Source organism: Miniopterus natalensis, chromosome 1, assembly GCF_054644295.1.
Source record: "Miniopterus natalensis isolate mMinNat1 chromosome 1, mMinNat1.hap1, whole genome shotgun sequence".
In the NCBI taxonomy this organism is placed as follows: Eukaryota; Metazoa; Chordata; class Mammalia; order Chiroptera; family Miniopteridae; genus Miniopterus; species Miniopterus natalensis.
In genome coordinates this window covers 77,157,569-77,181,213 of record NC_142081.1, presented here as the reverse complement: position 1 = coordinate 77,181,213, position 23,645 = coordinate 77,157,569, and the positions used below count along the sequence as shown (strand labels likewise).

General features: G+C 45.2%; 1 protein-coding gene across 1 annotated transcript in view; it reads right to left on the bottom strand.

Moving 5' to 3' along the window:
* Window positions 1-436: 436 nt before the first annotated feature.
* The window catches only part of NPAS3 (neuronal PAS domain protein 3), a 594,829-nt gene continuing 571,620 nt past the window's right edge, over window positions 437-23,645 (bottom strand). The window contains exons 9-11 of the mRNA XM_087817177.1: window positions 9,522-9,669; window positions 5,993-6,108; window positions 437-4,395 (exon numbers count right to left, since the gene is read on the bottom strand). Coding sequence (XP_087673303.1) covers window positions 3,035-4,395; window positions 5,993-6,108; window positions 9,522-9,669 — 1,625 coding nt within the window. The 3' untranslated portion in view covers window positions 437-3,034. The remainder of the gene's footprint in view (window positions 4,396-5,992; window positions 6,109-9,521; window positions 9,670-23,645) is intronic.

Sequence of the window (23,645 nt, the reverse complement as noted above, 5' to 3'; positions counted from 1 at the left end):
TATGAAAATGGCACCTGCGGATGAAAAAATTAAGTTACATAAAGACAACCATGTATGTGACATGTATGAGAATCTACAAAAGTATAAAAAGAACCCTGTTGTAAATGAAGTATGTACATTTCTGATTTGCAGCATTATCAATGGTCAATGAAAAAAAAAATGTTTCAAAATAAGCCAGGCACTCAGGAAGTTAGGTCTGGTTAGCTTCACACAAAACAAAGGTACCATGGCTGTCGCTTTGTAACGTTTTAATTTATATATATGTATGCGGTAGAGTTGGTAACACTGCTAAGGTTTTTATGAACAGAACATCCCTTTCCCCATTATTCAGCTACTTGGCACCAGTCTCCTCATAAAAGTTTTCATATATTTGTACAAGAAATAGTTAAAAACACAGACACAGTCTTCACAGGTAATGAAGTTTTTTTTTGTTTTTTTTTGTTTTTTTTTTCCATTTTGTAATTTTAACACTATGGATTTAGACAGCAGCTGTGATTATCTGTTAGTTTAAATCACCAGAAATCATTTTGACACAACACAGAAACATTTATAAAAGAAAAAAACAACAACAGCTGTCTAGCTGTTCTCTGTAGCGGATAGGTGCGTTCCTCTGATTGTTCGATAGCTAGAATAGAGCTTCCAAAATTAGTCTTTAAATTTTGCGGTTAGCCTTCACCTTCTAAACCTATTAAATCCCTCACCCAAGCTCACTATTACAGTCTGTGGCAGCTGACTTTATATTGCCATTATTCCACAGTGGTTTGGGCCCAACTCATGGAATAAAAGGTCCTAGAGGAACCCACTCAACACGGTGACATTCAAAAGACAGCCGAGTTACTCTAGTAGCATTGCACGCATAAACAAATACATATGACACTTCTAGATTCCATTATACCTTCCCCTTCTGTGTTTAAAAAGTGTTGGTTGACCTCTGAAATAATTTTCTGTCTCACTGGTAATTGCTTTATATATTGCTCCATCGGCCAACCTGGAGGGAAACCAAAGAAAAGCACCCACTGCTTACAGGCAGAGCACAAGGGACTCTGGGGATGTTAACAACGGAGGCTACACGGCATCAATTTATTTCCTACGCCTGAGCATTACTCTTCAGTGCTCTGAGTTGCGCTCCAGAGGAAAGAGTCATGCCCAGAATTCCACGTGGGAAAAATGGCTCCATTAACCTTGAGCTAGTTAAGAGTCTTTTTTTTTTTTTTTTTATCTCTGAGAATGAAAAAGATTTTGGAGAAGGGGGGAGGGAAAGACGAGGAAGGGAAAGGGGACAGGAGAGGGGAAGGGAAAACGAGGAGAGGTGGGGACAATATACACCAGCAAAGCAACAGCAGGAATTTTAAAAGGTGAAACGGAAGGTTCACAGACAGCAGAAGCAGCAGAGGGGTGACGTCACAGAGGAAGGCCACCACACGACACCACTAACCCCAAGGACCACTGATTCACTAGGACGGCGGGGATGGGACTGGGCCACTGCGGACTAGAGATAGAGCACAGAGAAGACAAAGGACAGAACAACTACATTAGCTTAGTATATACTGCATATAGAAACACACATGGAAACCGCAATGGACGACAGCCAGGGACACGTACACACGGCACAGGTTACAGGTCTCACATCTGTTATTAGATGCCTTAACAAACAGCTGCCAAAAATGGAGTGGAAGAAGAATTTATACTTGACAGTCATTCGGAGTGTCTGACACTACACGGATTTCTGGCAACAAAGACAAAATAGGATATTTTTTTCTTTTTCTTTTTCTTTTTTTTTGTTTTTTTTTTGTACTTAATGTGCAGGTTTCAGTTGCAGTTATCTGTTTGAAGCTTATTAACCCATTCTTTAGTTTTAAACTGTATTGGTTCCAACCTAGAAATAAGAGAACCAAAGGGGAAAAAAATTCTGTCAAATCAAATCAGTCCCCCCCAATACAAACTTCCTTTTTTTTTTTTGAGCAAGAAATGAAAAAAATTAAAACATGTTAAATATTTTTCCTCTTTTACTCTGAAGTGTTACTGATGTTGCAAAATTAGCCTCAGTCAGACTGAGAGAAAAAAAAAAAAAAGCTCAACAAAGGCAGCATGTACCCAAACCGCTCCTCCAATCAGTTTGATTGAGTTTTCCAAAACCCCCTTTAAAAAGGGCTTTACAGACCCATTAAATTTAATGTGAGGCTATGTGTGTTAGCTGGGAGGTAAAAAATTTTAAGTCCTGCAGCAAACGTTAATGAGGGCTCTGTCTTAACTAACCAAGGAGACTGCAGCAACGGACTCCAGACCAGGACAGAACACATTGTTTTTTCCCCCCCAAAACTCAGCCCAGGAGCTGCATTTTGTATGAAGACGTTACAGATTAATAAATGATAGCACCATGGTTTTAGAAATTAAGTTAATGTTTCAGTAATTAACATTTAGTCCAACTGTTGTGTTTTTTTTTTTTTTGTGGGTTTTTTTTTTTTTTTTAACATTCTAGTCACAGGCCAGAAATTAAGTTTAAGAACCCAAATTATTTTTATGTGCAAGTAAGAAAAATCTCAACATCTTAACCATAAAAAGAGAATTAAATTCTGCATAAAATTCTAAAATACTATCCCCCTATTTTTAAAGGAATTAGGAACAAGAACCAAAACCACCCCCTCTCCTTTGACTTGGTCAAACAGGGCACCTTGCTGACGCTTGTCTCTGTCAATCTTGATCACATCAAGACCTTTACGCAGGGAAAACCCAGTGGCTGTCGCCTGAGCCATCCCCTGACCCCAGGGCTGAGTATTCTACGGCAGAGGCATAGACGCAGTGAAGACATCTTAATAAAGATGCAACGGAAAAGCGGAGCAACCCAACACACACCGTAGGAGGAGACACAATGGCAGGCAGGCGACTGGTCATCTGACCCTCTGAAGGCCAAAAATAAACATATCTTTACGGGAGGAACCCGGCGGGTTAAAGAAAGGGGGCGGGGCGGGCGGCGTCGCGGGGCGCGGACCGGCTCGGTGCAAAGTGCTGCGGGTCGAGGCCCGGGCGCGGGCGCTCAGTCGTCCTTGCGCTCCAGAGTCTGCGCCGCGTGGATGCCGTTGCTGTAGACGGGGAAGGGCAGCGTGGAGAAGAGTCCCTCGGCCGTGGTGAACACGTTGCCCGCGGGCATCTGCGTCAGGCTGGCCGCGCTCACGGCGCCGCCGAACGGTCCCGACATGTTGAGCCGGTGCACGTGGTGGTAGAGCATCTCCATGGGCGTCTTGGGGTCGAGGCCGAAGCCGGGGCTGTTAACGTCCACGAAGTTAACAGCGTGCGCGTTGGGCAGCAGGTTGCCCTGCATGGCCAGGGTCACCTCGGCGGGCGCGTAGCGGATGGTGCCCGTGGTGTAGACCCTCTGCGCGGCCGTGCTGGTGGCCGCCAGGGTCCCCGTCACCCTGTGCACCAGCGGGAGCACCACGTTGCCCGCCTGCAACCTCTGCAGCGCCTCCAGGTCCCCCGTGTACAGCAAGGAGTTGGCCGCGCCGGGGCCGCCCCCGCCGCCGCCCCCGCCGCCGCCGCCGCCCGCCGGGTGCTTGTCCCGCGGGGACGCCGAGAGCGGGGGCGACAGCGGGTCGGAGGCGACCGGGGCCAGGGCCGCGGCGGCCGCGGCGGCGCTGAACTGAGTCTTGCGGGTGGCGGCGCCGTCGGCGCCGGGCGGCGTGAGCACCGAGTCCGGGATGGCCACGTGCAGGGCCCCCGCGCCCGCGCCCGCGCCGCCCTGCGGGGACGGGAAGTGCTCGGAGCTGGGCGGCTTGGTCATGCTGTAGGGGGACTCGTTCCTGGAGATCTCGCGGTTGGGCGGGTAGTTCCAGATGCTGCTGTCGTTGTCGAAGTTGATGGGTTCCGCGATCTCCGTCTTGATCTTGAGCACCGAGGCGCTGTGCGGGGAGGCCAGCAGCCGCGGGGGCTCCACCAGGCCCGCGTCCAGGCCGCCGGGGCTCGACGCGCTGGACAGGCGCCGGCGGCTCGCCAGGCCGCCCTTCTGCCGTTTCCGCCGCTTCTTGCGCTTCTGGTGCCGGCCGGGGCCCTGCGCGCCCGCCTCGCCCGCGCTGTCCGAGTCCTTGGCGCTGTCCGACGTCAGCGACTCGCAGCTCTGCAGCCGCGGGTCCGCCTCGCTCTCCACGTAGCGCTCCACCTTGATCTGCATGGGGCCCAGCGCCCCGAAGCCCTCCTCGCCCGCCTTGGGGTTCTCGAAGTCCGAGTGCTCGAAGCTGTCGTCGCTGTCGCGGCTGTCGGGGTTGCTGGAGCTGTGGCCCTGGTCGTTGCAGTTCATGTCCTGGTCGCAGGCGCTGCCCGACTTTTTCCGGTCGGGCTCCGGGTCCTCGCTGTTCTCAGACTGGTTCCCCTTCTCGTCGGACTTGGAGTTCTCGTTGTCCTCTGTGTGGGGCCGGCCGGGGCGGGGGTGGTGGGGACCCGGAGAGACAAAGGAGACAAACCACGTTAGAAGGGCAAACCCGCCCCTCGCCTGCGGGGGCTGTGGGGGAGATGTCTCGCCTGTCCTCAGCTTCTCCACCAGCTTGGTCACCGGGAGGCCTGACTTTCTCTTCTGAGGGCCTAGATTGGCTGATCTGGACTCAAAGTGGGGCCAAGGACCAGCAGTCCTGGCCTGACTGGATGGTGGTTACAAATGCGGAATCTCAGGCCTCCCCCCGGGCCTACTGAACCAGATTTTGTATTTGAGTAAGATCCCCAGTGATTCATAGGCACATAAACCTTTGGGAGGGCCTGCAGAACTACCCCGGGAGTCAGAGCAATAGCCTGGAGCAAGGGGTGAGGGACACGGGGAAATGGTGGTGAGCCAGGCGATGTCCTAAAGAGGGCTTGCACCTTCCACCGGTGACATTTATTCATGGAAACCCACAGTGTTCCTAGTTATTTTTCTCTGTAGCACTCACCACCATCTGATTCACTATGTTTTATTTATTTTTATTAAATTCTATATCTTCCAACTAGAATATAGACTCCATGGGGCAGGGAATTTTTGGTCCCCTGTGTAAATGAGGAGCAGAGGCTGTCTATTCTAGAACTTCCGCCCCAGTACAGAACTTTCAAATGAATGCAGTTTAGGAGACAGGAAAACAATCAGATCCTCTGCTGCCAGCAAGTGCTCCTCACCTCCCTCGCTTCCCTGAGGCTGTGCCTGGAGTGGAGGGATATGTGTTTACAAACCTGGAGAGCAAGTACCCTAAGGATGGGGAGTGGCCCTGGAACCCTAGCCGTCCAACACATCTTAGGGAGAGTGGATTTTCCCAGTAATACAACCTCGGAAGGTTTAGGGATGATGCTGGTTTTATGGCTCTGCTGTGGTGCTTCTGGATGGCAGCCTGGACTAGATCCTTGGACAAATCATGTACCTACTCTGGCCTTCCTTTCCGTGGTGGACGAGGTTGGGTTAGAAGAGGCTCAGGGTTTTTTGCAGCTTGGTGAGGATGCGACTATTTGGGGTGTGAAGTCTGAGTCTGCCTTAGAGCATCAGAGACAGCCCTGCTGTCTGCTTCTGGTAAAGAGGCCAGCGCTAGCTATGGGCTTAGGGCAGGGCCCCTTCTGTATGGTTAGTGGAGGGCTGACATGAAGTATATCTGTACATATATTTATACACTGCAACATACCTATGCCTATATGTATATAAATATATACCACAACATACATATATGTATATACTTATACACATAAGTGTATGTATATATTTATATACTACCACATATATAAGTATTATATGTGTGTGTGTATATATATATACACACACACACACACATGTGTGTGTGTATATGTAGTGGTGGTATCAGTACAGTGCATGTATACATATGTGTGTAGAGAGAGAGATTTAGTAATAATCCATGTGACATAAGTCTCTATAGAAAATCTGACCAGTTGCTGTGCTTTGACGGTGGCCCTTTGGCCGTGGCCCAGCCCTCATGAGTGGAAAGGCAGGTCATAGCTGCAGAACATGGAGAAGTAGTAATACCTGTAATACCTGAGGTGTCTTTGGAGTCTGACTCAGAGTCAGATGTCTCCGAGGATTCCGAAGTTTTCTCCGGCAGATGGGGCAGCTGTGCGATGTCCATGGGAGTGTCCTTGTACTCAGGATTGCTGCGGGAAGGGAGGCATTCATCAGGAGGGCACGCCCATTCTGTATGATTTGCTTTCGACCATCTTCTTCCCACTTCCTTGGCCCGAACTTTTGGAGTTGAGATTTTAAAAGACTAAACATGAAATCATTTCTCAGCTCATCACGGGACTTTACGGAAGCTTGGGCGCATGTGCTGGGGCACAGGTGCACCCTGCCACAATGATTGAATACCCAACTGCTGCATGAAAGCAACTAAAAAGCTTTTAAATAGTCAGATACCACTGGGGGCCAGGGAACTGTGCTGCTTGACATTCCTCCCAGTAGAACCCCTGGGGGGAAGGGAGGAGGAGAAGTACTCTTGACAGCTCACTCCCGTACCTCCTGATGTGCCCTGTCTTCTCTTGGCTCCTGATGAGTCCACTGCCTCAGGACCCTTGTCTCGGCTCCTTGATGGAGCTTCTCTGTCGTTCAGATGGCTCCAAAGCTGTGGGGGGGGTGGGGATGGAGCCCTCAGCGCCTAAGAGCTGACAGATGCACAGGTGCACCTTGGGATGCATGGATTATGGCTACTGAACTGTCAACACACCCATTACAATCACATTTTCATCTGCTCATGTGGTGCACACCTGTAGCTTGTTAGCTGGAAATCTGATTGCAGTGGGGAGACTCCCAGTGTGAAAGAGGCCCTAATGGAATGGATCTAACCCCACTTGCACAAATGCGTTTAATTTTTGTTCTATTTTTAATTCAGAAACAAGCCTCTTCTGGAATAGAGAAGAGTATTCGGTCAGTTTGACTTAGCTGTCTTCTAGAAATGCCGCCCCAACGTGGGCCTAACGTATGAGCAGTACAGGCTACTATAATTTGAAGCCACAAGGAAAGTCTCTTGCCTCAAAATGGGAGATGCCTTTTCTATCTTTCCATAATGGTTAGCCAACCAGAGACTTACAATAGATGAATACTGAGTCATTTGCTAATTTATAGTGAAATTCCTATATTAAAGAATATAGGAACTGTTTCAGTAACTAAAACTGCACATGTCCCTGGGAGGGTTAATTCACTAAGATGGATTATCAGGCATTTACTCCTTAGTGTGAATTAGCTTCAGCAGCAGAGCTTTCTCTAGATAATCAGATGGAACTAATGGTGGGAAGGTAGCCTTAGCACCAATGCAGTCTGAATACTCTGAGTCTGTAATGCTACCAAGCATTGTGAAGGAGTGGGAGGAAGACTGGGGAGTCATAATTTCAGAACAGAGAAGGACAAGCCTGGATGGGGCCCAGAGGTGAGGGATTCTGAGCAGGAAGAGGGAGCATGATAATATTGCTCAGGGAAGAACAAAGGGCAAGGATGTGGGAAAGAAAAACAAACTGCAATAGTTGCTGTTTAACAAGGCCAGGTCCCTTTCTTACTCGGTCTCTAACCTATAGAAATGATACCAATGAGTTACCACTTGGTGGAGTTTCTTCTGCTAAAGCCCATCTATACTACTCTCCTTTGGTCCAGACGGCATGGAGGTTCACAAGTCACTTGTCATCCAACTTACCGTCTTTTATTAGGGAACTCAAAGTGAGTCTTTAGGTTAGCTGAAACAGGCCGAGCATGTCTGAGATTGAGGCTCTTGAGCCTGAGGAGTTGTCTTTGGTACCCAAACTGATTCCTTCCTCTCCATATATAATTAGATGGACTAGAATCACCAAACACTCATGAGCTTGTACCAGGTGGTCCTAGGCTACACCAACAGCGTTAATCCAAAGTTGTATGGGCTGACCTCTCCTTAACCCTTCCCTTGTCCTCCATTTGGAAGCAGAGTAGGAAGTCATGAGGCTGATGGTATAGTAACAAAGATCCAAATAGGAAGAAATCTCCCTGAATGGGAATAACAACCATACAGTTTGTTTTAGTACATCAGCATGGGAGACAGACATCTGCTCATCTGTGGTGTCCCTGTTACCGATGTCTAATTCTTAATCATAATGGGTCTCCTTGGCCCAACCCCATTTTTGCCTAACAAAAGATTCCCAATGCCATAGTACCTTATTCTATTTCTTCTTTGGCATGTAAGTTTTTATAACCTTCTGTATGACATATTGCCACTGTTCCATAACCTCTATGTAAAGGGATTTCTTGATGTCACAAACCCATGATTGCATGGAAATCAGGCCTTGGAGAAATCCACGTTAAATACACATACCTTTAGAGAGAATTGGTGTAGAGTAGTCAAGAGGTCAAAAAAGGAAAAAGAAAGTAGATAAATGAAGACTCTTTTAAGTGGTGCACATTAAAGCCCTCGCTAGAGCAATAATCATTAGCGTCTGATTGATATGCTATTGGTAGCAAGCACATTCATGCCTTCAGGTCATCACCAACGTGCATGAACACACTCTGAAGGGTTGGTGTGCTGATGAGCCATGGTTGTCAGCATCTCAGCTCCGGTCCGCTGTCTCAAAGAAAAATGGGATTCAACTACTCCCTGTCTAGATTATCAGCCAAAGGGCAACAACTTCCATTCATAAGACCTATTGGAAATTTTCCTACTCGGACCATGTGTGGGCCCTGCTTAGTGGCTGCAGGCCAAGAGAAGCCAGAGAGTGGAATGACAGTGGTGGGAGGGAGCCAGCTGAACATTCCCATAGCTCCATGACAGGATTGGTGGAGAACCTCCCACAAAGCTTGTCCCCAAACACATACCACCCAGGCTTTGGTCTTGGTTAATTTTTTGCTAGTTTGAACCCAAAGGCAGAAAGGAGGAAGGACTGAAAAATGGCATTGCGTGTTAGAATTTAGGAAGCTGTTGAGCTTGGCCACATTCATGAATGTAAGTTTGAGGACACATTAAAACTTGCCCGAGATCACAGAACAGGCAAAAGAAGGTTGCCTTCATTTTTATACTGATATTATCTTGATTCTAGCAAAACAAGTCACTTTGCTTATCAAAACTTCAACCCCTAAAGAATCAAACCTTGTGTAATATCCGAGGGCTTTGACGGGGTGGAATACAGGAGAACTATAATGTACCCTGCGACTCCTTTTTCATCCCCTTTGGCTCAATTTTCACAAGGACTGGAGTGTATGAATGGGTGTATGTGTGGTGGAGAGGAGGAGGTGCCTTTGAAGGCTTCAGCTGTAGGCAAAAGTCTGTATTCTTTTTATGGCCTGAGCATTTGTAGGGAAACCAAAGCAACTTCTGCAGAACTGCCCAAATGTTGACAGACCAAGAATTACTGAAAATGTTGTGAATCTGCCCTGGAAGATCCTTCCAGCATAGCTTTGCTCTTTTCCTATTCCTTTGAATCTTGTGGAAAGAAAAGCAGAATTTCCACATAATTCCACACCAGATACTGTCAAAAGATAATACAACATGTCAGTTACTAACGACTGGGCTGCCTATTTTATCACTAAAACAGAAGCAAAAACGAATTAGAAAATATACCTAAGAAGATAATTCACCCAGATGATGTTCTTCTCATTTGCATTCTTGGCATTAATAGCTATGGTGGCGCTAGACTGTATCCAGATATAGCCTCCATTCTTCTGCATCCAACGGTAGTACTTCGTCACACACTGGCCCTTGTTCAGCACTGGGGGAAACAAAACAGAAGGCCCTGAGTATTAAGACTGGGACCAGATGGTTGCCATGTCCGCAAAACCTCAAGCTTCAAAAGGGGAGGGCCACATCAAGCCTGGGCGCCCCTGTATGCTCAACGCAAAATGCCATGAGCAGAACAAATAAAATCCCCAACTCAGTGGAGCAGCATCTCCCCAGTGAGGAGATACTAGCATTTGTAGCAAGACTCTGTTCCCTTCTGGACAGCCCTGGTGTGAAAGGAAGAATAAAAGGCCTACAAATCTTTGTGGCTCACAGAATACCTGATCCAGTGTGGATATTGCCAATGGGTTTGCCATCGGATGGCTACAGAGGCAAATGTGTACGGATTTATTCATAGCTTCGAGGCAGACCTCTCTCAGATTCTGGATATTCCAGTGGTTCCGAGGATGCTTCACCCCTCGGTCTCTGATCATTCACCTCAGCGCGAGCGAGCAATGTCAACCAGCGCCCTTATGCATCTGTTCCTTTTGATCTTGTGTAACAGAATTTATAGACCATGTATGAGCTAAATTTACGTTGGTCAGTCAGGGGAAATTCTGGTGAGACTTTACGGAATGTTGGAACAAAATAAATTTCCCAACCAAGTCGGAGAGAAACGCTGGCCTAAGGGAGGCACGGAATTGACTTGGCTGGAGCCAAAAAGAATGACAGCTCCACACAGACTCTGAAATATGGCCCAAAATGAAGGAACAAGTAAAAACAATCAGTAATGTGAAACGGTGCCATTAAATACCCACTGAAAGAGAGCTTTAAAATGCAGATGTTAAAAATGATACTTTAACCAAAATCTTGCCAAGTCGAAATTGATTTGACTTGTATCTGGGTACTCTGGAGCTAGTAAAAGGGGAAAGTGCAGTAAATCATCCCTGAAATAAAGTGCTATGGATGGGAATGGTTTAAAGAAATGCCGGAAACGTGCAAAGCCCTCTGCTATTGCTGGCTCCACATGGCAGCAACGCCACACCCCCCAGAAGCGTGCCAGCTGGCTGGCCACTAGAGGGCAGTGTGCCCTCGTCCACGTCGCCCGCTTTTGGCATGTCCTTGTCTCCGTCTGCTAAAATGAAAAAGCTCTAACTGCTGTAATAAATTTGGCTAAATTAGCTGCTAAATGGTTATCTCAAGTAATATGTATTTGCATTAATCATCTTGCTCTAAACCAGAACAAGCCAGAGTCCTAAAGACGTAGTAAATTCATATTGTCCATTTAATTACGGCTAATAAGTGCTTCATATACAATAGTTTCATGAAGTACATTTTGATTTTTTTGGGGGGGAGGAGGTGGATGAGTAAAGGGAAGTCACTTTGGAAAAGAGTTGTGTTTAAGGCTGTTGAAGCCCTTCCCTTCCTGTCTGAGCCGCTCTTCCTGGCTCGGAAAGTGATCAAAAATCAAACCTCCACCTATTATATCCATAAACATATAAACTTCAATGCCTTTCTCCCATTCCTCCCTTTTTTCTCACGATACACTAGATGGATGGTTGTAAAATTGAATAATTATATATCTTAACAGTTGCTTGAAAAAGCCTTGCTTTGATGAGTGCTTCAAGCAGTGGCAAGTCCTATTCCGTAACCATTCAACAGTTTCGGGGGTTTTCAAGGCCGGGAACCGTCATCTCCTGCTGGTGGCCAGGCTCCACAGGTAGCATTGTCCTCGCCTTTTGTGGGCGATTGTAAGTTCTGCCTTTCTGCATGCATGGCTTCCCAGGCTACAGGACCGCGTGCCGAAGCCAAGAGCAGTAAAATACTAACTCTGCCACACAGCTCTTCTGTCAAACCGTCGTTGCATGCAACAAGAGGTGCTTTATTCAAATCCTCTCAACCTGGTCAACTATTAATAGAGGAACAAGGGGTTATGAAATTCTGCTCACTATTTTCAGAGAAAACTGATAGCCCCCCCAATCAGGGATTGGTGTATAATTCTATCAGCCATGTATCTGGAACAAGGAATTATTTCCAATGGTTTTAGTTATTTGACAAAGGCAAAGAGGCTAAGAAGCCCCTTTTTTGAAGCACAAAGAGAAAACACTGATATGGTAGATCACTGAGATGGCTGGGGGTTCTGGATTTTTGACCAAAAGAAGGCAAATTTAAAATACATATATATCCCCAGAATACACTGCATAGAAAGAGTCAAAGGGAGAAAGGAATTATAGTCAAATTAGAATGTGCAGAGTCAACATAAAGATCACCCCTCTTCCTAGTACTCTCTCTCTCTTAAAAACAGTCAGAGAAACCAAATCTCAATTCTGAAATGCACAGCCAGCAAAACGTCTGCCTCCCTGGTGGTGTCATCTTTTTGAGTTAAGGCTGTGTGGCTCTTGGTCTGTTTAAGTGCATCTGTGTTTCCTGAGAAGATAAATACAGATTAATTAGGGCCTATAAATACATTAATGCAGCGTTCTCTATCACCCAGTCCAAGGGCCGTCTAGCAAAGGGAGGGGATCTAATGAAAGAGTCAGGCCAGGTACATTTTGATGTGAGGAAGTGGCTATGAAAGGACTGACGAGGGGAGGGGTTCCTTGGGGAGTCAGGAGCTACTTGAGTGCCTTAACTTACCAGGGTCAACACCACAAAGCAGATCTGGGAGCCATGCTTGGATGGCTGAAGAAAAGTTTGACCTAATCCATTAATTTGCTCCAGGCCAGCTTGACAAACAGAATTCTTAAAAGGAAAACACTCTAGCATGGTCTTAGATCATGACTATTTCCTGAGGATTAGTGTTTTCTGAACAAGAACCCACGTGTTGGTGGGAATCTACATAACTAGAGATAAGGCAGTGAGTTAGCTCCCACTGTGGCATCACATGATGATCAGAGTATTGCCCAGTTGCTTTTGTTTTTCAGGAGGCCCCATAAAAGAGGTCATAATGGAATTTTGCTTCTTATAAAATGAACAAGGAAAAACTTTTTCTTGGGGCTCCAGAATATAAATCTATGACTTTGGGATGAAGCTTCTTTCTTCCTTTTTTTATAGTTTAAAAAAATCATACTGGCAAATCAGTTGGATCATTCCAGCTGTGCCAGAGGCAGGATCTGACAGCTTTTCCTGAGCTCATGTGGTCCTAATCAGCTCAAGAAGAAGAGCCACCTTGGTGCCAGTTTGAAAAAGATTTTTAGTTTGTATTAAATTAGACAACTTGAAAAACACAAAAACTTTCTCAATTCTTTTAATCCAGTGGCTATTGTTTTTATTTTTGAGTTTTAGCTTGAGATAGAAATGAGAAGACCTTTGTGTCTATTTCATAAAATCTTTTTGTGTGTATGGGGAGAAACAGAAATAAGCATGATGTAAGTCACTTGCTGTGAGAGTCCTTAAAATATGGTTAAAAGTCCCCTGAAAAGATTCCAGGAGTAATTTAATAACAACATGCTCAAACTACAAAGAGAGGAACTAGAGAGAGGAGATGTATGTGTGGGCCCTGTTTTTAATCTTAAATCATGATGTGGTCAGACACCTGACCTAGCACCTTCTTTTTGATTTATGCCAAAATTTACTTTTTGCTTTCCAAACTTTTTGGTAGTGCAGCCTGTGTGTCCCTCACTGAGTTCACTAATCATATCCTAACATTTGTAAAATTATGTCTTTAAAGTTGTGCTATAGGCATTAGTTTTTATTAAAGGATCCCCAAACATTTAAGTGGCCTTTTCTTAGGTGTTATAGGGGAAACATGAACACATAGGGAGGACGAGCACCTTTTTCCCAGGGTCACTTCCAATCTCAGTGTCCAGGTGTAATTGTGAACACCTCTGCTACCATGCGACGACTTGTTCCTTTGTACTCTGCAGTCTAGTGACCACTGCTTTTGGCTGCTGCTGTTCTGAGGAAAACCATGAACCTGGCATCAGTACCACCCTACCTCCCAAGCTGACGATGCCTGAGTTGCAAATTGTGTTCTTCAGAGGCCAGAGGCAAGTCCACTGTGAGAAGAACACAATAGAGACAAAGAGCCTTAACTCCTCCTGGTTGAGCTGTTCCAGCCCTGCTCATTTGACACGTCTTGGCTGTTAGCATCAGAACACCGGCTACCCCTAACTGTGAAGGGTGTGGTGTATACGGTTCAATATAAAGAAAATTGCAGCCCGGCTGGTGTGGCTCAGCAGCTGAGCATTGACCTAAGATCCAGGAGACAGAGGTTCGATTCCCAGTCAGGGCACATGCCCGGGTTGTGGGTTTGATCCCTGGCAGAGGGTGTGCAGGAGGCTCTCTCATCATTCATGTTTCTATCCCTCTCTCCTTCTCCCTTCCTCTCTCTGAAATCAATAAAGATATATTAAAAAAAAAAAAAAAAAAAGAGCCCGGCCCGGCATGGCTCAGTGGTTGAGCATCGACCTAGGATCCAGGCCATCAGGGTCCGATTCCCGGTCAGGGCATGTGCCTGGGTTGCGGGCTGGGCAGCCGATCAATGACTCTCTCATCATTGATGTTTCTCTCTCTCTCTCCCCCTCCTTTCCTCTCTCTGAAATCAATAAAGATATATTTAAAAAAAAAAAAAAAAATTGCAGAGCCAACGTTATAGAACACATGACTGAACACATGACCTTTTACGTCAAATACATACCCCCCTTTTCCCGGCCAAGGACTGGATGCTCAGTATTCCTGACTCTGTTTTTTAAATGTCACCGGGTCAGTGGGCTTGAGCTTACTGGTGGGGGGGGCAGCGCACTGCCTGGAGAGAAACTCCCGTCCCTCCAGATCCGATGACCTCTGCACAGTTACCAACAGAGGCAGTTCAGTTTTCTTTGGGAAAACTTGGTCCACAGAGAGAGACTGGTGACTGAAAGGACATAAAGGCAGCCTGTGTCCGTGTCAGGAACATAATTCTGTTCGTAAATCAAAACAAATCGGTCCAAGTTTGCCTTCAGAAATATGGAGAATAAAGGAGAACACGGCCTCTTCCTGCTGGGCTGTCCTGCAAAGTCAAAGCCAGGGACGCTAAATAGTGAGTCACTTGTGTCCTAAAAAGAAGGAAGCATCTAATTCAGCTTGAAGAGGAGATGGAGAACGCGTATCAAAAGAGGCCTTTAAGCAGAGTGTCTCACAAAAGGACATTTTAGTGGCTCGCACATGCATTGAAAGGCTGCGATACTTGGCGCATTCAGGTGAGTATAGAATAAATAGGAAGTGGTGAGGTCATCAGAGATTTCCCGCATTCACGGGCCAACAGAGCCGCCTTATGGCCCGGCGCCCGGAGGCTGCATCTGCGGCGCCCACCCCGCCCACGTGCCGTCATCAGTGGCTGCGGACAGCGGCCGGGCCAGCAGCTCAGAAACTAGTTTTGAATTCACTAACATGGAGTGTGTGCATGTGTGTGCGTGTGTGGGGGGGGGAGAATCACACTATCTACTTAATACCACAGTTGGGTGCTTTGCTGTAGCCACTGGTTCTCTTTCTACATTCACAAAACTGGCAGATGAAACATGAAAAAGAATACTGACTCTTTAATCTCTGCTTTTCCACCTAAGGCCCAAGGCAGTCTGACAGGCAACTTCATCCTGGAAACAGGACTTTTTTTTTTTTTTTTAAATTCTGGATTACTTTTTCCTGTGCTTTTGAAAACTGTGGGCTTATAGGGGAATGAACCTGACATAGACTTAAAACAAGAACAAGTTTCCTCATCTAAAAAGTTACAGTCCTTGATGCTTGCAGGAAGGTCATTTTCAAAACCCACAGGAGAAACGGCATTAGAGCCAGAAACTGCATTAAGTGCTTTATTTACTCGCAACGGAGCCAGTTTTTCATTTGGAATCGCTCATAGGATCAACCAAGGCTTTGATGCTGTGCAGACTTTCCTATAGATTTTGCAATTAGTGAGCTAGATGTCTTAAATAGCAGGCATCCACGAATTGGTTTTTAGGGTTTTTTTTGCAAATCTATGTGCTGAGCAATATTTGGTAACGTTTAATGATATTTGATACTTAATCTGAGTTACGAGCTTAAGGACAGAAGACCTGTGGATGTTCTGTGGACAACTATGCATCATCTATGGATTTTCCCCCTAATACACTAATGACAGGCCCTGCTTGAATTGCTCTCTGTGTGATTTATAACCTCAGAAGAGGTTTTTTCCTATACCCCAGCCAATTGATAGATTTTTATTAACTGTTAATATTGAATCACGCAGAAAACTTTTCATTGATTCAGAACATGTCAATTTAAGTTTAAAAAATAAATTCCCCTTTTCTTCATGATAATGTACTGAATTGGAGACTAAAGCTTTTAAACACTGATGGTATCGTGTCCTAGGACAGGAAGGATTCAAAGTAATTGCTGGCACGAGTGACATCTGAGATCGCAGATATTTTTTCAAGCTGTTTTCAGTCCCATGAGGGAGCTTCAGTACCACTCCTTCCTGCCCCTCTCTACCTAAAATAGTTAAGGACAGAGGATTTTTTTAGTCCCACGCTTACTTTTTATTTTATTTTTGGTAGGGGTTTGCTATATAAAGGAGAAGCTGTGAACTCTTCAGCATGGAATTGAGAGTTACAGCTAGGAAGTGAGGGAAACGGTACATTTACTCACTCCTTCGCTAGGTGTTTTTTGAGTGCCCCCCTGTGCCAGGCACCTGCCCCGGGCTCTCCTCCTGCAGCTGACTCACCCAGTCACAGAAATTCCAGCTCCCCTGCGGGTGGGTGCTTTACATTTGGGACAGGGAGGGAGCGCTGACAGTAAGACTCAGGGGGGTCTCCCTACTGTGCGAGACTATTGGAAAAGCTCTCTTCATTCCCAACCAAGGATTTACTTCTATTTACCTTTGAATGGGAGATAGATTTTTATCAGTTATTGTCACTAATAAATTTATAACAGTGATAACCATGATGGAAAGTGATGTGCAGGTCCAGGAAAGCTGGGGGATGAGGGGAGTGTCTGGCCTGGGTGAATTCTCCCTTTAGAATTGAAGAGTGATGGAGTCTTGGGGAGGTTAAGATGGAACGCAGGGGAACTCCAGACCGGCAAGGGGATGGGTGGATCTTACACTCAGATTTATTTTATGTCTTCGGGACCCTGTGTTTCTGGATGCAGTCACTTCATTAAGTCCACTAAACATCTTTAACAAGAAACATGAAAGTGGTGAGGCACAGGCATACAAAACTAGTGTTCCGTAAAATCAGTAATATTTAAAGCAGCCCAGACAAATTCCATTTGTTCACTTGTTCTGCAGATTTTCAGAAATCCAAGTTCTTTGTTGTGAAAATGTTACAGATTCTCCCATGTAGCCCGATTGTTGACTGTTCACTGGACAGCTATTCCGTCACCTCCTCTGGCTACAGCTCTAATCTGGGGTTTTATGTTTGATGGTCTCCTCCAAAGTCCCGGGGGATAAACCTTGATTGTTTAAACCAGTCATGTTAATTCCACCCCTGCCAGTGTGTGGTTTAGGCTTGGGCATTTGATGAAACGCTGGACGAGACATAAGGGGGTGTCTCTCTACTGGAGGGTCTAGGGTAATACTTTCTTTTCTTTCCAAAACAAACACAAAATAACGACTGACCCTTTCCTGACCATGGACATCGCCCTGTGAGGAACTGACCATTGGTGGTGCTTCAGCTGTCTTTTGATCATGAAGCTAAAGACAATTACAGAGAAAGTACAAGTAATTTTACTTGGGTTTTCTGTTATTTGTAACTAGATGAATTCTTGCTGACATGCCCCACCAAAAATTCTCAGAAGCCACAAAGGATGTGGAAGTTCATAAAAGGGCTCCAATAACCTGATTCTCAGTTAACCCTATATTGTGAAAAAACAAAACATTGCATGCTAAAGACATGCACAAATTAAATCATATGCTGCTCATTTGGGTAAAAAACGTTTGCGGTTTTTTGAGATATGCAGGGTGTCATTAAATCGCTATTTTAAGGAAAGTATTTTTTAAATATGTAGTTTATACAAGATAAAGAACAAGGTGCCATTATAAGTAGTAATGGAATTGATTTTAAGTTAATTGTTTTCGGTTAAAATGGATGATTTAGAAGTACTTTTTTCCCCTGATAATGCTTTATAAGAGCTATGGGTTATTTTCTCTCAAATATCAGGTTGTCGTCTTTTTTTCTTTTTTTAGATAAGAAAAGCAGCTACTAATTAAAATAGTAATAAGGAAAAAACCCTTAATAGAATTATATTAGGATATATCAGTCAAATCGAAGTTTTGGCCAATTCTCTGAGCAGAGAGAAACGATTATGTGCGATTGTATTTGTGGCCTTTTCTAAGCTCCCTAAGCTGGGTATGCTCTCAGCCGGCCTCCGCAACAGCTCCTGCCATCTTGGCTTCTTGCCATCGCCTTTCAAGGTCTAGGGGCAAAAGCCTCTGGGAGACTTCTCTCTCCCCCCTTGGTTGCCCCACCTCTGGGCTTTTGAGTTTTGTTTATACATCTTAATAGTTCTCATTTTATGCCACTTTTTCAAAACTGGCTGTTTTATGCTATCCTATTAGTATGCAAGCTCCTTGAAGCTAGAGACTATATATTAGTTATTTTTGGAACCTTCTGGTGATACCCCCAAGCTTTACAGGTAGTAAGTGCTCACAAACGTTAGATGAACTTGAGCAGGAAAATGGAACAGGAATGTTCACACATGTAATCAAGTACATAGGAAAACATTAACCTGGGGAAAAAACGGAAGGCCTTTTGATTATAAGTTGACTATTATTACTTTTTATACTCAACTTTCTCCATTGATATTTACAACTTTTTAAAGAAGTTCATTGCTTTAGCAAGTAATCACATACTCATTTCATTTGAACTCTGATTGAGATACCCTGAGAGCCAATTCGCTACTCATATTTTACTGCTATTAATAAATTTATCCAATTGGAAAATGAAGCCCTTAAATCCTTAGTCGATTTGTATTTATTTTTACTCCATGTAAAATAATGCCTTCTAAATATTAATACAGTCAGTACTTCTTAAGCTTTAACATAAATTGAGTCAGCTGGGATCCTGTCACCTGCAGATTCAGACTCGGTGAGCCCAGGGTAGGCATGAAGCCTGCATTTCCGTAAGGCTCTGTAGCAGGGACGGTGGCTTGTGGTTAGGCCCTTGCTAGTCTCTGTTCTCTGAGCGTGCCTGTCCTTGAACTTGAAAAGCCCAAATCAGCATTCGCCACCCGTCCCTGCCCCACCAAGAAATACATCAAATAATAATACAAATTCACTCCCGCATAAAAACCTGGCATTATTTTGTCTTCGTGTGACAGTCTTTTTAGTTAGTGGACAGGCACATGATACGGGCTGACTTGGCTTTTGAAAGAAGTCAGATGTGCCCGGCCGGGTGTGGCTCAGCGGCTGAGCATCGACCTGGGATCCAGGCAATTGGGGTTCGATTCCAGGTCAGGGCACATGCCTGGGTGGCGGGCTGCAGCCGATCAGTGACTCTCTCATCATTGATGTTTCTGTCTCTCTCCCTCTCCCTTCCTCTCTCTGAAATCAATAAAGATATATTAAAAAAAAGAAAAAAGAAAAAAGAAAAAGAAGTCAGACATGGTAGCTATAACACGCTTGGGAATTTTCCGATTCCTAACATTAGTGGAGGAAAAATCACTTGATTTGGGGGAAAAACGTCCAGCCAATGATGAGGTTGCATCTAGATCCCTGAAGAGCCAGCCCTGAAAAGGCTGAGACCAGAAAAGAGAAGAGGGGCCCCTGCGCTCCGCGCCCAGCAGGCCAGGCCCATCCTGCCTGCCGCCTTCCCTCCTCCCTGCCCGCCTCCCGGCGCTGGGTGCGGTGGCAGGGCACCCAAATCAGCAATTAAGCTCCCCCTTTGTTTGTGTGGCAGATGACAAATGCATGGAGGACATCTTGTGTTTCCTAGGCAGGCAGGGCACTTACTTTGATTGATGCTCCGTTGTGGAAAAAAATGAGCTGGGAAGGAATTACAATGGGGGCCGAGGCTGGGAAGGGGATGTGCTAATTAGTCCTGCAGGAAGCAGCCCCTGCACTGGCCACGAGGCGCCTTCAGGAGGAAAGGGGGGGCGCTGATGCAGAGCAGCATGGGGTGCATTACGCCAGGTAGCTGCGCATTAGTTTTGTTGGGAAGTATAGAATTTAGTAATTAAGAAATAAACACTTAGGCTACTGTATTTTGTTTTAAATGCCCTCCAAATATATGAGGCAGACGATGCTTTTTAACTCTACAGAATCTTACGGACGCGCCGGAGGTCCTTCTCTTGTTCTGAGATAGCCCTGATCCTGCAGGGCTCCGGGAGGGAGAGCTGCCACCACTCTGTGCTCTCTGCCTTCTTTCCTCTCAAGTCCCACAGCCCCAGGGCCTTGAGCCTTGCTGGTAGAGGAAGGTGCCCCTCAGGCCACTCTTTCCAGGTTTTGGAGAGCTGTTGCTGATTTGACCAGGAAAGCACCCTAGGGGTATCTCAAGAGAAATTCCGATCTTCTGTAGACTAAAGGCTGGATGGATTAAAGGGACTAAAGAGACATGCAGGGCGATTTTCTTGGTCTGGTTTAGCATTCGCAATTTGCCCTTCCATTTTTCAGGCGCTGGTAGAAGTAGAGTAGTAGATGGTTGTGCTAATCCATTCACATTCAAGGGTGGCTCAGATACTCTAGGTAACTGGAATGTGAGACTCTAGGGTGACATGACTAGTCATCTGAGGTCAGTACCTCCTGAGCAATAGAGAACTGGAGGGTGAGAGGCAAAGATGCTCAAATAACTGCTAATATGAATGGTTTAAAATTAAAACCGTCACATGCTGATTTGGTCAATTTGGCCTAAAGAATCAATGAGATTGGGTTCAATGACTTCGGTCAGGTGGCAAAAAGAAAAAAATAGTAAGAGGATTTTGCTCACAGTGTGAAAAAAGAGGACCTGAAACTCCCTTGGTTTTAGAATGCCAGTAAAATTTCACTAACTCACCATGTTGATATAGATAATGCGAGTTTTAGTGATTCTTTATGTTGAAATCCAGTGAACTATTAGGCATCTTGTGCTAACCTAATGGGAGAGCCGATGGTCCAAAGTTCTTGGTTCAATTTATCAAAGTTGTCAAATGCTGGTGCAGCTGAGATTTCCTTTTACTTTTCTTATTCTAGAGACAAGTTCACCTAAGGATTTGCAGATGCCTATGCTAGGAACAAAGATATAAGTGATAAAGATAGCATTATAGGTTATCAAAGTCTATTGAGTCTTTTTTTAAAGTTTTATCCATAAACTGGAGCACAAGACAGATATCAAAGTATCAGAAATATCATCACATAACTAAAAACTGTCTTTCATGGTCAGAACCAGGAATTGTGCCAATAGCTCTAGGAAGAAAAGCTAAATAGTTAATGTGGTTTATTTTTTAACCATGCCTTTGTTTTAGAATTCTATCTTATTCTTGAGCTGATTCTATGTCACCGTGACCTTCTCCTGCCAAGAAGGCACAGTTGAGGCATCCCTCAGCAACAGCCTAGGGCTGTGGACAAGCAAGACGCTGTGCTGGCGCTTTGCCTTTTCTCCCAATGTTTACACAACCAGGATTTATTACATGCTCTGTCATTTTGTTACTGGGCTGGCTTTAGTTAGAGAATTAGGTAAACATGGGACATTCTATGACACAATTTTAGACTCAATCTTACTTTATAATGATGCTAATGTTTATTGTACAAAGCAAGATGCATTTGTATATTTTTGCATTTTATTTCGGTCACAGAATGCAAAACCTGACATTGGCATCAGTTTGGGGTGTGTGTGTGTGTGTGTGACTGAAGATATTAAGCACTACAAGAACGATGAAATTTCAATCTGATTAGGATCAAAATTCTTCAGGATCAAAACACTCCTTTTCCTCCCCCTACGGTTTTACTAATTGTGTGCTACTTGACATTGTGGAGTTATTCCACAGCGTGATAGCTAAATATGTGAAGTGTATTTTACTGTGCAGAATTATCAGCTCATTCTATTTGTTTTTCATGTGTTTAAGGTTATTAAAAGAATTTAAAATTAGAAGTCATGTGTATGAGTTGAAAGAGTGAACTCAATCATTGTTAGTAGGCTAAATCATAAAGCAATAGCCAGTATGTCAATATCAAGTAATGAAAAAAATCTCAGAATTTGAAAGCATACCTTCTCTGTTTATTAGCTGGCAAGATACCAGAAAAATTAGGAGACTAGCACAATAGTGAATGGCAGAGTTGTCTATTTTCAGCACTCTTAAATTATTCCGGTTACTGAAAATGAGATAAAAGTAGATCGGAAAGAATGGCATCAAACATATTTTGTTGGAGACCTTTGCTTTATGGGAAGAAATGAACTGCCCTAGCTCACTGTACCCGAGGAATTGTGTTTCTCCAAGCTGTAAATCAAATCCCAGAGAGAAAGCATGATGTTTTCCAAATAATAACCAAGGATGACAAAGTTCTTTTTTGTCAGCGTCAGGTTTCTGAATTTAGACCTGATTCCCAAATGAAAAAGCACCCCTCTCCCCCTACACACAAGGTCTACGACAGTGTCCTACAGTTTATTCATTTTGAAAGTTGGGTTCTCTGGCATATATTGGTCCATAAATAGCTTCCTCTAAAGATTCTGATTTTTCTCCACTTTCTCTAAATTCTCAGCTACAAAAAACCCCCTAATGTTTCCTTTTAGGAAACAGCCTCATTCCCCCTCCCCCCACATCCAATTAATTGAAGAGCCATCTGCTCTGCAATACACAACACCCATTCATTCACAGCAACAAGTGTGTCCCCTAAATACTGGTGTGCGATACCAGGGCACACACTCCGCGCTGGGAGCAGCCTCTGCTGGGGAGCAGCCTCATGGGCAGTCTTTGCCCAGGGTATGTACAGATTTGACTCGGTCCCAGGTCACTGTTGCTAGTTCAGGGTTAAAAACACAGCACAAAATGCTGGCACTCTGAGCCTCTGGCTAGCTTGCTGTCTCACTGTTATCCTTTTGAAGATCTGAGTTTGAAATGAGTGAACAACTGTTGTCCTCAATCATGGCAGGAAAGGAGTGGGGAGGAAATACAAGGGCTACCTGGCTGCTTTTACGACAAAACCGCTTCAGCTTCAAGGTGTACCATCTCATTTGTGGCACCTTGCATGTGTTTAAAAACAGAGTTCAGGACTGGGTTCGGAACCTTCTAGGAAGAAATCTGGCAGGGCCTTCCCCTTGTTGGAAGGTCATAAAAAGGGCCTCTGGTTGGAAGAAGAAAGACCCTTCTGAGAGGTCTGCCAGATCAGTGCCTCTTGCCTTGTGGGGCTGGCAGACCCGTCCGCCCACACTGTGAACAGCCCAGCTGAGTGTGATGAGGGCAACTTCATGAGGGCGCTGGTGTGCGGGTTACCACCTGGACCCAGCCACAGAACTGCTGGTCCTGCTTTGCTTCAATGCCACGAAAGGTGCCTTGGAGGTCAGCCTGCAGGTCAGGAGCTGGGAACTGGACTCAAAGAGCTGAGATTAGTTTCTTTTTCCCAGGAGTGTGGAGATGGAGGTACCTGCTCCTCTGAATAACCCTCTTTCCAGAAATACAGTGAGAAAAGACTGCCCTTGAGAGCCACCGTGTCCACACCATGTGCTCTGCCCTTGTCCCTGGCTTCCCCTTACCCTGGTTTCGTGGCTAGTCAAGTAGGAATTTTACAGGCTCTGGCCTGCTTGAACTTGTCTTTTCCCTTGTATATTTTGAAACTAAGACCACAAATTTCAGAGTGGAAGTTGCTCCCTAGAAAATGAAAGGGTCAGGAAAGCACTTAAGACAAAGGTTCCGCCATCACTTTATGGGAGAGAAGGTACAAGAGACCACGAAATGCCCGCTGAGCGCCTAAAGATGCAGCAATTTCTCTGGGCCCGAGGTCCAACTTTCAATCTAATTCCAACGTAAGTTGAAGTGATTGATGTCTCACTTCTTCTCACCGTATGCTGACAGTCCTCTCAAACGTGCACAGGAGACGCGAAGGGAGAAAGCGGCACTGAAAGCAAACAGGTCTCAGAAAGACAAGACCAGCTAGCCTGTGCCCACACA